Here is a 15,189-nt window from a genome sequence, read left to right as displayed (position 1 = left end):
GTCACAGCCCTGCAGACTGCAGTGTCACTGCTCTGTGCTGCCAGCACAGGGGACACGCTGTCCCTGGCTGGGGTGCCCGTGGAGGGGCTGCAGTCCCCCCAGAGCTCCTTGGGGCTCCTGCTCTGGAAGTCAGGGGGGCGTTAAAGCACCACCAGCTCGGGGGGAGATGTGATGGCACTGCGGGTGACCCTGATTTTACACCCAGGTTCTGTCCCTCGGGATCTTTGTCACATCACTCCCAGCCCTGTGTGTGTTCATGGCTGTGAGATCTCCGTGCTCAGGAGCTGTGCCCAGGCAGGAGGAGACTCCAGCTGGAGCTCAGGGGAACCTCTGGTTCTCCAAAACTCCCTGACAGGAGGGGACAACCAGGGGCAATTGGGGCTCTGCTCCCAGGGAGCAGAGACAGGAGGAGAGGGTGGTTTAGGTTGGATTTTGGGGAAATTTCCCCGTGGAAAGGGTGGTCAGGCATTGGAGTTGCCCAGGGAGGTTTGGGCTGCCCATCCCTGGAGATGTCCAAGGAGCACCTGGAGGTGGCACTTGTTGGATTCTGCCTTCCTCTGACTCAGAGGTGGGGCAGCTGAGACGTGATTTAAGTTTTTTATTCCGTTTTCAGTCTCATGTGAAGGGTGAGATGAAAAATATTTTATTCCGTTTTCAGTCTCATGTGAAGGGTGAGATGAAAATTATAACAGATGTTACAATTTACGCTATCACAATCAGAATCAAACTGGTTTTTAATTTCAATACATTTTAAGAGCTTCTTGGCCTATCAGCTTTTGCCACAAAATGCTGTTAATGCCTTAAAACCAATCATCTCAAATAACCCCTCATGAATCCTACTACAGTGCCCCTTTCCTAGTTCTGTTTCTCTAAAGTATCCAGTCTATTTGAAACTTATTTTAATTCCATTTCTCTCTCAACAGTGTCTGTCCTATTGGATGGTATTTTTAGGTCAGCATTTTGTATCTCCAGGTTTGCACACAGACACAGACTGTGTGAGCCCACAGATGTATTTCCTCCAACTCTCAGAGCTCTGGGCTGAGGATTGGGCACAGGGTGGGAGATCTTTTCCAACCTGGATGATTCCAAAATTCCAAGATTCCACTCCTCACTGGGATTCTTTTGCCTCAGAACTGATGCTATTTCAGCTTCACTCATTTCAGGCAGGGTGCCCACAGGTTTTCCACAGGGGATGTTCTCTGCATCACCTGGGTCTGCTGAACGGGTCTGGGGGGGTTTTGCCTGGCTGTGGATTGAAATATTCCCTGCCAAGGATGTGCAGAGGGATCATGGCTTTAGGAGGGAACCTCAAGTGAAACAGAAGTGTCTTAGTTGTAGCACTTGGCTGAAAAAAAAATAACCAACAAGCCCAAGCAGTGACACCTCCCACCATCCCAGGCTGCTCCAAGTCTCCAGCCTGGCCTTGGGCATTGCCAGGGCTCCAGGGGCAGCCCCAGCTGCTCTGGGAATTCTGTCCCAGCCTCTCCCCACCCTCAGAGCTGGAAATTCCTTCCCAATATCCCATCTCACCAGTGGAAGCCATTCCCTGTGTCCTGTCCCTCTGTGCCTTGTCCCCAGTCCCTCTCCAGCTCCCAACTCCTGCTCTATTTCCAGTGCAAATAATCTTTAGTGAGTCTTTTGTTTAAGAACAGAGCTTCAGGTGCCTGTGTTATTGAAAGAGGAGTCTGGTTCCAGGTGAGGAGTGTGGAGAGGTGGGAGCTGTCCCCTGCTCCAGGGCTCTGAGGAATAAATCTCTGAGGAATAAATCTGAGCCTTGCTGAGGATTTCTCACTCCCTGAGCAGCTGCCTGACATTTTGGTGGGGAACAGGAGCAGCAGAACAGACCTGGAACAATTAGAGCAGAGGTGGGACAGGGGAGCTCTGTGGTTCCACCTCCCCACTGATGACAAAGCAATCCCTGCCAGAAATTCCCTCTGGAATGAGAAACAAGAAAGGGAAAAAAAGCTGGACAAGAAACTGTAGCAGCTGCATTTTTTTTTTCTCCTTTCAGATTTCTTTTTTTTTTTTTCCCAAGACAGAACATGAACCTTGTGTTGAACTTTCAAGTTCCTGACTTTGCATGTCTGAAGTTTGGAGAGACTGGTTGTGACAGTCGTACTCACGGAGCCCTTTCAGCATTCAGGGTTATGTAACAGCCTGGAATTTCAGAGGGAAGGCACTAAAACCCTTCTGGAACTGTCAGCACCCTCTGAAATGCCCTGCAGTTTCTTCAGGGCCTTTAATAGATTCCTGATCATCTTCTTGCCATCCAGCTCAGTGCTGGAATTTAATTTGCTTCTCATTGCAGAGGACTGGAGAGTGCCAGGGCAAGGGGGGATGGCAGGGCTGGGTGGGAGACTGGGAAAGAATTCCTGCCTGGGTGGGTGGGGAGAGGCTGGGGTACAATTCCCAGAGCAGCTGAGGCTGCCCCTGGACCCCTGGAAGTGGCCCAGGACAAGTTGGACACTTGGAGCAGCCTGGGACAGTGGGAGGTTGGACTGAGATGATCTTTAAGGTCCCTTCCAGCCCAAACCGTTCTGATATTCTGTGACATTCAAGTGTTTGGTGTAATCTCAGCCAGATTTGGGCTCAGCACTGGCTCCTCCTGGGAGTTCAGCTTTTGTGTTCTGCAGGGACAGAAGTGTCTTGTCTCCAGACTCTGGAGCTGAGGAGGCTGAAGGAAACCTTTGGCCAGAGCAGCCTCTGCTCCTGCTCTGCTCAGCTGGGTTTGGAGTCACAGCCTCCTTGGCCAGGCTGCCCAGTGTCCAGTCCCCTGGGCTTTTACTCCCCAATAAACTGGGATTGCTGCATTTCACTTGGACAGGAGGAGAGGGAGAGAGTCCCCAGCTCTGCTCTGGGTGAGCTCTCCTCCATCAGGGCTGCCAGCTTAGTCTGCACATATTCATGAAATGCAAAAACTTCTTGGGATCTGGAGCTCTGATCCCCTTGGATAAAAATGTACAAGCTCCCTTTGGGTGCCTGGGTGACATCTTTTTCCCTGTAGTTCCTGTCTGTGCTTATCCCTTAGATTTTGGGGATTAGTGAAGCTTGTCTGCAGCACTCACTCACGGGGATTTTCAGAGCCTTCACTCTGAACTGAACTAGACAATATTTTATTTTACAAAAAGATGAGACTGATAAAGCACTGAGGGGATATTCCTACAAGATGATCCATGTTTGCTCTAAAGCCAGCAGGCACAAAGCCTGAGCATCTTGGGGGAGGGACCCTGGGACCTTTCAGGTGAAACTTTGGCCTCCCTTACCCCAAAGAATATCTGGAAATGATGTCCCTGGAATGTCTTGGCTGCCTCTTGGGGTTTTCACCTGATATTCCATCCTGTACAGCACCACTGGGCAGCAGATTGAAGGGGTGTGTGCCTGAAAATCAGACAGGACATGCAGGCAAAGTTCTCCTGAATCCCTCAGGTGGGAATCAGAATTCCTGGGAATAAATGTCCTGAGCACAGGAAGCTCCTCTCACAGGCTGAAACCAGTCTCAGTCTCCTGTGGAGTCCTGAGAGCATCCAGTCTGGAGAAGGAAAGGCTCCAGGGAGACCCTGCACCCTAAAAGGGCTCCAGGAGAGGGACCTGGGACAAGGGCTGGAGGGACAGGACACAGGGAGTGGTTTCCACTGCCAGGGGCAGGGCTGGGTGGGAGACTGGGAATTGGGAATTCCTGGTTGGGCTGGAATTCCCAGAGCAGCTGTGGCTGCCCTGGATCCCTGGAGGTGCCCAAGGCTGGGTTTGGAGCACCCTGGGACGGTGAAGGTGTCCCTGCCACGGCAGGGGTGACCCTGGATGGACTTTCAGGTCCTTTCCAGCCCAAACCTTTCCACGACTCTGATTGTGAAGCTCCTTTTGGAGGCTGCAGGTAGCACATCACACCCTGCAGAGGGGGATGTGTGTGGGGGCACTTCCATTCCCTGAATCCCTGATGGGTATTCACTGGCTGATCCAACTCCAGCTCTGCCTGGGAGGAACCCCCACCCCAGGCTGCTGTGGGCCAATTCCCTTGATGATGCACTGCAGGGATGAAGCTCCCAAACCCGTTGTCCCTGCTGGGGGCTGGCAGGGCTCTCTGCTGGCTGCTCACTTGTCATTTTGAAGATCCTTAACCCCGAGGTCTGGCCAGTGACCTCCCAAGATTAGCACATCCTGCAGCACCAAGGCTTTAGAGGGTAATCCTGTGCTCAGAGAGGCCGTGGCTGGACATTCCCCGTGGGATGTCCTGCGTGACAGCAGCTCCAGGCCTGGCTCCTGCCCCAGCTCCCAGCCTGGCACCGTGGGTGGGTGGCCACAAAGGGCACTTTTGGCTGGATTTAGCTGGGAATTGCTGGATGTGACCGCGCTGACCTTTGCAGAGAGATGCTCAAACAAACAATTCCCTGCCATCAGCAGCCCTGCTGAATGTCCCACCCTGCCCCAGGATCAGTTCTACTTGCATGGGAGCCTTATTTTTACTGTCAGAAGCAAGTTTGCTTTGTAAGTACGTTGTTAATGGTCTTTTTTTTTCCTTTAAGCAAGACTTTGTAAGCTCTAATCCTACACTGGTTTATATTATCAGGGCTCGTAACCGGCTTTTCAGCTATCAGGCAGCTTTAATACTTGCTAAAATTGCTTTACAGGTCCGTGGGATCTGTCAGATTTGCATTCTGTGTGGAGTGCATTATCTGCTGCTGATGCACACTCACGGGCACTGGCAGCACCGGGCCTTGGAGGAGTTTGGCTTCTCCTTTTTGTTGCTTTTGTGGTTTTTGTTGGTGGGTCAGAGGCAGAATGTGTTTGGGGAGGTTGGCTTTGGAACTGGAAAATCCTCTTCTCCCAGTCCTTGGGAAATCTGAGCTCACGTTTTGTGCTCCAGGTTTGATAAGGGGAAAGTGAATATTGGGATGGCAGATATGCTGGAAGTGTCCACTTCATGGCAAATAACCTGGGAAACGTTTTGGGAATAGCAGAGGGGGTTTTGGTGCTGGTGACTGTGATCCAGAAATCTCTGTTGTCCTGGCTGATCCAGGCTTGTCCCAGAGCTGCCTTCAGCCCTCCTTGCACCGACATTCCAGCTGGGAAGCACTGCCTGGGCTGGGATTTTTAATCTGCATCTGTTGGGAAAATACTGTGTGAAGAATCTCCCAGTCTTGGGTTCAGATTTGGCAGGATTTGGCAGAGGCAGCTCCCAACTGCTCCTGAGGCAGCTTCCAGCCAGCTCTGGGGCTTTGCTGCAGCTCAGGGCTTGCAAACACTGACAGAGGTTTTTTTTTTTTTTTGCTCAACTTGGTTTCATCTGATGTCAAATGGAAATATTTCCCATTGCAATTCCTTTGGTGTCCCGCTGCTCCTTCCTTCTCCAGGAAGAAGAGAAGGTTCCCCTCTAAAAACCCTAAAAAAACCTCCCAAAGTGGTTCAGGTTTACCTTTCTGACCCTAAGTTTATGTTCTTCCCTGGGAAATCTTTAATGGTGGCATTATTCCAATCTATTTTTAATGCTAACAAATAGATTTGTTTCGAAGATTTCGAGTTCAGAAGCTGTGGGTGCTCTCCCTCAGCCTCAGTGTGGGTCTCAGCACTCTGTCAATGTCAGAATATCAGAATATCATCTTTGAGGAAGTTCTGGAATGTTTTTAACTGCTCCCAGGCTCTTCCTCACACTGTCAAGGACTTTTAGTGTCTTCTTTTTTTTTTTTGCTTTAAATAGTTTTATAGACACACAAATGACAGGCTCCTGTCTAGAGGAATTTACAGTGGCATCTAATTAAATCCCTTGCTCTTCTGTACCACAAATAAGGGTAAATAATAATAATAATAATGCCTCTTGACACATTGCACTGGCACTTGATCTCCAAAGCCCTTTGCCAAGCTAAATAAAATATTACCAAAAATTACCTTCGATTATCAAATCAAATATTAATAAAATATCTTCTCCTGAAGTGAGCAGCCTTTAGCTGCTGCAGGCTCGGAGAGCACTGCCCAGGCTGGATTTTCCCCAGGACACAGGGGGGTTCCTGCTCCCCGTGTCCCTTTGTCACAGGGGAGGCAGAGGTGACGTTCCCTGCCCTGGGAGCTGTGTCTGCTCCCGCTGAAGTCAGCCCTGGCACACGGAGTCACCGGGCAGAGGAAAGGGCTCAGAGTGGCAGTAAGGCAGGGTGGCAGTGCCCAGGCTGTGCTCTGGGGACACAGGGGACAGGGGAGAGGAGCTGGCCTCACCGGGGCTTCCCAGGGCAGGAGGGCAGAAACCCCGCCGGGTCTGTGGGGTGGGATCGGCACCTCTGGGGGTCTGTGCTGCGCCTGGGACAGGCTGGGACGGGCTGGTGCGGACTGGGACAGACTGGGACAGGCTGAGACAGCCTGGTATAGACTGGTATAACCTGGGACAGCCTGGCACAGACAGGTATAGACTGGTACAGACTGGGACAGCCTGGCACAGACTGGTACAGCCTGATATGGCCTGGTATAGACTGGCACAGCCTGGGACAGCCTGGTATAGACTGGTACAGACTGGTATAGCCTGGTATAGACTGGTATGGCCTGGTATAGCCTGGCACAGCCTGGTATGGCCTGGGACAGACTGGTATAGACTGGGACAGCCTGGCACAGACTGGTATAGCCTGGGGCAGACTGGTACAGACTGGTATAGCCTGGGACAGCCTGGTATAGACTGGTATGGCCTGGTATGGACTGGTACAGCCTGGTACAGACTGGTATAGACTGAGACAGCCTGGCACAGACTGGTACAGCCTGGTATAGACTGGCACAGCCTGAGACAGCCTGGTATAGACTGGTACTGACTGGGACAGCCTAGTATAACCTGGGACAGCCTGGCACAGACTGGTATGGCCTGGTATAGACTGGTATAGCCTGGGACAGCCTGGTATAGACTGGTATAGACTGGTATAGACTGGTATAGCCTGGTATAGACTGGCACAGCCTGGGACAGCCTGATATAGCCTGGTATGGCCTGGTACAGCCTGGAACAGACTGATATAGACTGGTATGGCCTGGTATAGCCTGGTACAGCCTGGCACAGCCTAGCACAGACTGGTACGGCCTGGTACAGCCTGGTATAGACTGGTATAGCCTGGGACAGCCTGGCACAGCCCGCTGGCAGTGGGTGGGGCTGCCCTGGGACACCCAGGTGGAGCTGGGGCCAGGCACAGGGGGGCTCTGGGGACATGGTGCCAGCAGCAGTGTCCCTGAGCATGGCACTGCCCTCGTGTCACCCGCAGGGGACTGGGAGCAGCTGGGGACAGCCAGAGAGGGGACACACGGAGGGGCTGTCACACACAGTGTCACACACAGTGTTACACAGTGTCACACAGTGTCACACAGTGATTGTCACACACAGTGTCACACACAGTGTCACACACAGTGTTACACACACAGTGTCACACACACAGTGAGTGTCACACAGTGATTGTCACACACAGAATGTCACACACAGTGTCACACACACAGTGAGTGTCACACAGTGATTGTCACACACAGAATGTCACACACAGTGTCACACACACAGTGTCACACACAGTGTCCCACATCCCTGAGCTCACAGGGCCACGCCCTGGGGACACAGCAGCGTTTGGAGTTCCTGAGCCTGACTGGAAGCACCATTCACATCATTTCTGTTGGTCATTGCACACAGTCATTTATTTTTATTTATAGATATGTGTCTGTGTCTGTGTGCATGTATAAATAAAAACATGTGTGGAAGGATGTATAATACAGAATTTACATATATTTATAAGTATATACAATTATATCACGTATAGGTATCTAAAACATAGGAAAATCTATAAATTATGTTATAAAATAGACATTATAATATAGAATACAATGTGCATGAAAACATAAAAAGTATCAAGAATGTATCAGTAATGTATATATAATATATGTAATAATGTAATGTGTATATAATATATAATATATAATATATAATACATAATACATATACATATATGTATATATAATATATATACACACAAATATATGTATGTGTAATATATATACACATGTTATTGGTATATTATATATACAATGTATATACATTGTATATATAATATACCTATATATATATATTGTATATAATGTATATACATTATATATACATAATATACATAAGTATATAATGTATATACATTATATATACATAACGTATACATTATAATATATGTAATGTATAGGTTGTATAACATATGTTACACATGCTATATATTGATATGTTGCATTTATTTATAACGTATACAATGTAAATTATCCACTATATTATATTATTATAAAAGGTATTATTATTTAAATTACTGTTTAAGTTATTACTATTTATGTGATTAATTATATTATTAATTCGAAGTAATATTTCATATTTATCCCTAACCAGAGGTTTAGACATGTTTCAAACTCCAAGGAATCCCCTCCTGCTCCTCTAAACCCAAACTCTGAGCAAATGACTGATGATTTGCACTGGTGGCCTTTCCTTGGTTTATGATGTAAAACAAACTCCAAGCCCCACAAAAGCCATTTATCATCTTGCTCTTTCTCAATCACATTATTATTATTATTATTATTATTATTATTATTATTATTATTACTATTATTATTATTATTGTAGTTGAATCTCTGCCCACGTTGCTGTGAGCTCTCAGCCCACCTCCAGGTTGTTGATTTTAAAGACCAGGGTCATGTTTTTATTGAATTCTTTCCCTTCTGGTCCTTCAGTGCCTTAACACTGGGGTTGTTTCTATTAACTGCAGTTTGGCCCTGAATTAAGAGTTAAATCCAGGGATGTTTTGTGAGGAATTTCACCTCCCCAGCTCCAGCTATTGTCAGCCCAAGTGAAGGTAGAAATAGTCAAAGCATGAAGAGCTCTATTGGCAGAGAGCAGAGGATGGTGTATTGGGGGTGAGAGAAGGAGTCACTGGCAATATTTCTGTGTTTCTTTCCAGAAGAAACTGGAACCAGGTTAAAACTCTGATGTTGTCCTCAGAAGAGTTGACAAATTCAGGCCTCGTTAAAATGGAAATAAAGCTTAAAGTCATTAGTCTGGGTATTAATTTTGAGCCTTTCCATAAGTTTGTCCTGTTTAAAGCCTCAGGTTTTAAAGCCTTATGGTTTTATTCCTTTTGTACAACTGGAGGCTTTGGACCAGGACAGCATTTCCGTGTGAGTCTGTTCTTGATCTTCCATGTGCATCAGGACACAGAAATCCCCATTATTGAGGGTCTTGTATTTGAAGAGCTGGATCAAACCAGTAAAACATGAATGTTATGGTCTGTGGTTTGGCTGCCAGTCCCTGTCACCTGGTGATGTCACATCTGTCACGTGGCGCAGCGATCCATTTGACATGTTTCAGTGTCTGGCTTTTGACTGGCTCGTTCTCTTCTCCCATGTCAGTATTCCCAGGAGAAATCATGGATGAGAAGATGTCCTACAAAGAGTTCCTGGATGGCAACGACTCCTGGTCAGCAGAGGAGAGGGAGCTGTGCTTCAAACCCATGGAGATGGCCGGTAGGACACCTCAGGAGCCTGGAGCTGCCCTGGTTTCTCCAGCTGGGGACCTCAGGGACTCCTGCCTCCAGCCCTGGGCCAGCTTCTGCTCCTCTGCCCTCAGCAGCCCCTGCACTGCCCCTGCCCAGGGCTTCCCGGGGAGCTGGGGCTGATGGAGTGAGCTGGGACATGGGGATCAGGGCAGGAATCACAGGGGGATCAGGGCAGGAATCACAGGGGGATCAGGGCAGAGCTCACAGGGGGATCAGGGCAGGAATCACAGGGGGATCAGGGCAGAGCTCACAGGGGGATCAGGGCAGAGCTCACAGGGGGATCAGGGCAGAGCTCACAGGGGGATCAGGGCAGAGCTCACAGGGGGATCAGGGCAGGAATCACAGGGGGATCAGGGCAGGATCCACAGGGGGATCAGGGCAGGATCCACAGGGGGATCAGGGCAGAGCTCACAGGGGGATCAGGGCAGGAATCACGGGGGGATCAGGGCAGAGCCCACAGGGGGATCAGGGCAGGATCCACAGGGGGATCAGGGCAGGATCCACAGCGGGATCAGGGCAGGATCCACAGCGGGATCAGGGCAGGATCCACAGGGGGATCATGGCAGGAATCACAGGGGATCAGGGCAGAGCTCGCAGGGGGATCAGGGCAGGATCCACAGGGGATCAGGGCAGAGCTCACAGGGGGATCAGGGCAGGATCCACAGGGGGATCAGGGCAGGAATCACAGCGGGATCAGGGCAGGAATCACAGGGGGATCAGGGCAGGATCCACAGGGGGATCAGGGCAGGATCCACAGGGGGATCAGGGCAGGATCCACAGGGGGATCAGGGCAGGAATCACAGGGGGATCAGGGCAGGATCCACAGGGGGATCAGGGCAGGATCCACAGGGGATCAGGGCAGAGCTCACAGGGGGATCAGGGCAGGATCCACAGGGGATCAGGGCAGAGCTCACAGGGGGATCAGGGCAGGATCCACAGGGGATCAGGGCAGGGATCACAGGGGGATCAGGGCAGAGCTCACAGGGGGATCAGGGCAGAGCTCACAGGGGGATCAGGGCAGGAATCACAGGGGGATCAGGGCAGGAATCACAGGGGGATCAGGGCAGGATCCACAGCGGGATCAGGGCAGAGCTCACAGGGGGATCAGGGCAGGAATCACGGGGGGATCAGGGCAGAGCCCACAGGGGGATCAGGGCAGGATCCACAGGGGGATCAGGGCAGGATCCACAGCGGGATCAGGGCAGGATCCACAGCGGGATCAGGGCAGGATCCACAGGGGGATCATGGCAGGAATCACAGGGGATCAGGGCAGAGCTCGCAGGGGGATCAGGGCAGGATCCACAGGGGATCAGGGCAGAGCTCACAGGGGGATCAGGGCAGGATCCACAGGGGGATCAGGGCAGGAATCACAGCGGGATCAGGGCAGGAATCACAGGGGGATCAGGGCAGGATCCACAGGGGGATCAGGGCAGGATCCACAGGGGGATCAGGGCAGGATCCACAGGGGGATCAGGGCAGGAATCACAGGGGGATCAGGGCAGGATCCACAGGGGGATCAGGGCAGGATCCACAGGGGATCAGGGCAGGGATCACAGGGGGATCAGGGCAGAGCTCACAGGGGGATCAGGGCAGAGCTCACAGGGGGATCAGGGCAGGAATCACAGGGGGATCAGGGCAGGAATCACAGCGGGATCAGGGCAGGATCCACAGGGGATCAGGGCAGGAATCACAGGGGGATCAGGGCAGGAATCACAGGGGGATCAGGGCAGGATCCACAGGGGATCAGGGCAGGAATCACAGGGGGATCAGGGCAGGAATCACAGGGGGATCAGGGCAGGATCCACAGCGGGATCAGGGCAGAGCTCACAGGGGGATCAGGGCAGGAATCACAGGGGGATCAGGGCAGGATCCACAGCGGGATCAGGGCAGGAATCACAGGGGGATCAGGGCAGGATCCACAGGGGGATCAGGGCAGGAATCACAGGGGATCAGGGCAGGAATCACAGGGGGATCAGGGCAGAGCTCACAGGGGGATCAGGGCAGAGCTCACAGGGGGATCAGGGCAGGAATCACAGGGGGATCAGGGCAGGATCCACAGGGGATCAGGGCAGGAATCACAGGGGGATCAGGGCAGGAATCACAGGGGGATCAGGGCAGGATCCACAGGGGGATCAGGGCAGGATCCACAGGGGATCAGGGCAGAGCTCACAGGGGGATCAGGGCAGGATCCACAGGGGATCAGGGCAGAGCTCACAGGGGGATCAGGGCAGGATCCACAGGGGATCAGGGCAGGGATCACAGGGGGATCAGGGCAGAGCTCACAGGGGGATCAGGGCAGAGCTCACAGGGGGATCAGGGCAGGAATCACAGGGGGATCAGGGCAGGAATCACAGCGGGATCAGGGCAGGATCCACAGGGGATCAGGGCAGGAATCACAGGGGGATCAGGGCAGGAATCACAGGGGGATCAGGGCAGGATCCACAGGGGATCAGGGCAGGAATCACAGGGGGATCAGGGCAGGAATCACAGGGGGATCAGGGCAGGATCCACAGCGGGATCAGGGCAGAGCTCACAGGGGGATCAGGGCAGGAATCACAGGGGGATCAGGGCAGGATCCACAGCGGGATCAGGGCAGGAATCACAGGGGGATCAGGGCAGGATCCACAGGGGGATCAGGGCAGGATCCACAGGGGGATCAGGGCAGAGCTCACAGGGGGATCAGGGCAGGAATCACAGGGGGATCAGGGCAGGATCCACAGGGGGATCAGGGCAGGAATCACAGCGGGATCAGGGCAGGATCCACAGGGGGATCAGGGCAGGATCCACAGGGGGATCAGGGCAGGAATCACAGCGGGATCAGGGCAGGATCCACAGGGGGATCAGGGCAGGATCCACAGGGGGATCAGGGCAGGATTTGGAGGTGTTCAAAACCCAAGCAGATAGAGCATTTTGTGCTGTGTTTTTGGGGTATTTGGTCAAAGGCTGGAGTTGATGATCTTCGTGGTTTTTCCCACTCTCACAATTCTGGGATTCTGTGCCCAGAGCAGTTTTTGGGGAATGCTGTGGCCACTGTGGGTTTCAGTGGAAACCCTCCCAGATGTGTCCCCAGGCTCCTGGCAGTGCCTGTCCCTGTGTCCCATCCTGTCCTGCAGCCTCTGCAGCTGACACTGCTGAAAATGAGCTGCACCTTGTGTAACCCAACCCTGCAAACAGATCCACTTTCACCCAGCAGCCTCCTCCAAATTTCCTTTTTTTTACCCCCTAGTTTTTGAAATTAAATTGCTTGCTGGCTCCAGGAGCACCTGGGAAATGTCTGTCCTGCCCAGATTATCCCAGGCAATCAACCTTGAAAGATACAGGATGGAATTTCTTTATTTAATATACTTCTGAGTGCTGTAGCTCTGCTTAGGGCATGATTTTCTTACTGGCTGAGTCTCTGTAAGGGGTTCTGTGAAGAGCTGATGCATTTTTAGAGGGATAAGAACTGATTGATGGAAGAGCTGGAGCAGCCCCAGGTTTGTTGGCTTTTCCCTCCTGTTGCTGTGTGGATGCAGGAATGGGACATGGATGTTGTTCTGCTCAAGAGCCAGATGTCAAATTTGTTAATTGGGACCAATTTCCATACCTGGCCCATCAGCCAGTGTTCTTTTGGCCAGAAGAATAGGAGTATTTTAGTTTCTTATCTCAAAGTTTACATACTGATACATACTCTGTGAGCCTTTTGTCAAACTTTAGAAATTTTCTACAGATCTGTTTCCCACACTTGTCAACAGGGGAAAACTGGGAACACCAGACTCAGGGAAGTCTGTGGGTTTATTCAGTCTTTGTGCCCACCCTTTGGAAAATGGGAGGATGGTTTCCCTCCCAAGGAGAGGATTCTCTGGCCAGTGGTGTGAAGGATCCCTGTAATTCCTTGTTCCTTGGGGAGGAAGAGGGGACATTTCAGCTCTCACACTTCTCCCCTTTTCCCCCTGGAGCAGAGATCTGAGTTGCCCATTTTTTTCTGGGCAAAGAGGGAACATCAGCAGGTCCTCTTCTAGTTTTAAATTGGTTTCAGCCATGATATTTTTGGGGGCTGTTTATTTAATTGGAAGGAAGGCAGTTGTTCAGACCTGGCAAAACCGTTCTGAACAGCTTGAAATCAAAATATTCTGCACGTTGCTGCGAGGCAAGACGTTGTCTTGGCATCTCAAAGAATCTGACAGGTTTATAAAGGGATTCACTCAGCTCACCTGAGCTTGACATCCCAGCACACTGTGGGCATGGGAACACCTCAGGTTTGGCTGTCAGCCCTGCAGGGAGCACATCTGGCATGAAAATGAGCCACAGCCCTCAGCCAAATCCCTCTGAGCTGGGTTTAACTGGAGGAAATGGGAGTGTGTGGGAATAGGGTGTGCCCCTGGAGAGGAGAAGCTCCAGGGAGAGCTCAGAGCCCTGCCAGGGCTGAAGGGGCTCCAGGAGAGGGACTGGGGACAAGGGCTGGAGGGACAGGACACAGGGAATGGATCCCAGTGCCAGAGGACAGGGCTGGAGGGGACCTTAAAGCTCATCCAGTCCCACCCTGCCATGGGCAGGGACACCTTCCACTATCCCAGCCTGCTCCAAGCCCTGTCCAGCCCTGGACAATCTGCCTGGGACACTGGGAGCTGATTTAATTTCCCAATACCTTGGTTAAAACACCAGTCCATGACCCCAGTTCATTCTGGGGTGCAGTTCCTGGATGGAGGAGCAGAGAGATCCCACTCCTTTCCCTGCTCTGGGCTGAGCTGAGCCCTTGTTCCTGACTCAGATTCGTGGGATGTGTCCCTCAGGGCAGAAGCAGATGGTTCCTCCTGGAGGGATGGGCACAGTTTCTCCAGGAGCAGTCATGATCCTCTTTCCCCAGAAACCAGCCTGAGTGTTACTGCTGGGTGTAAATTGTCTTTGCAAAGGGCTTTGCTCCTGGTGAAGAATCCCAAAAGCAGCTTTTCCTTGGAAGTGCAGCCCTGGGACCTTCACCCTCTAGTTCCAATCACCTTCCTTGTCCCCTGTGTGGTGACCCTGCCTGGTTGTGTCTCTGCCAGACCCCTTCAGCATCCACAGAGGGGACACTCTGCCGGATTTGTCCTTCCCCACGGACATGAGGAACGTGCCGCTGTTCCCAGGACACACCGACACCTCCAGGGACATCCTGGGTGAGCTCCTGCTGACACCCCTCCCCACATGGCCCTGGGGGGCTCCTCTGGGGTCTGCTGTGGTCTCTTGGTTTGGGAAGGCAGGAGTCAGCCAGGGAAAGCCAGAGCTTCCCTTGGAATGGGCAGTGTAAACCCCCTCTCCCTCCTGATTAGTATAATTTGGGAACTAAGGGGCTTGCAGGCAGAGAGGTGGGCATGGGAATAATCTTCTTTGCTAGGAAGATTAAAAATAAAAATGTCCTAGTACAAAAAAAGCAAACAAATAAATAAAAGAAAACACTGAGAGGGTCAGAATATGACCTGAGCCCCTGTTGTTGGTCAGGGTGTTGGTGTCAGTCCTCCTGCAGTGCCAGATGTGGTTCTGGTGGAGCAGAGATGATCCTGGAGAAGGGTCCAGTGGTGCTGAGCTGGGTCTGGTCTCCTCTGGGAATCCAGTGCACACAGGCTGTGCTGGTGTTCTGAACCCCAGGTGTGATCCAGGTGGGAATGCTGGGCTCCTCCCCCTGGGTGGAGCCTCTCCCCATGGGATA

General features: G+C 51.8%; 1 protein-coding gene across 5 annotated transcripts in view; it reads left to right on the top strand.

Moving 5' to 3' along the window:
* The window catches only part of MAP4 (microtubule associated protein 4), a 151,083-nt gene that overhangs the window by 74,554 nt on the left and 61,340 nt on the right, over window positions 1-15,189 (top strand). For all 5 annotated transcript variants that reach the window (XM_066313195.1, XM_066313220.1, XM_066313212.1 and 2 more), the window contains exons 5-6: window positions 9,379-9,492; window positions 14,549-14,659. In XM_066313195.1, coding sequence (XP_066169292.1) covers window positions 9,379-9,492; window positions 14,549-14,659 — 225 coding nt within the window. The remainder of the gene's footprint in view (window positions 1-9,378; window positions 9,493-14,548; window positions 14,660-15,189) is intronic.

This window comes from Sylvia atricapilla, chromosome 1, assembly GCF_009819655.1.
Source record: "Sylvia atricapilla isolate bSylAtr1 chromosome 1, bSylAtr1.pri, whole genome shotgun sequence".
In the NCBI taxonomy this organism is placed as follows: Eukaryota; Metazoa; Chordata; class Aves; order Passeriformes; family Sylviidae; genus Sylvia; species Sylvia atricapilla.
This window is presented reverse-complemented; position numbering and strand designations above follow the sequence as displayed.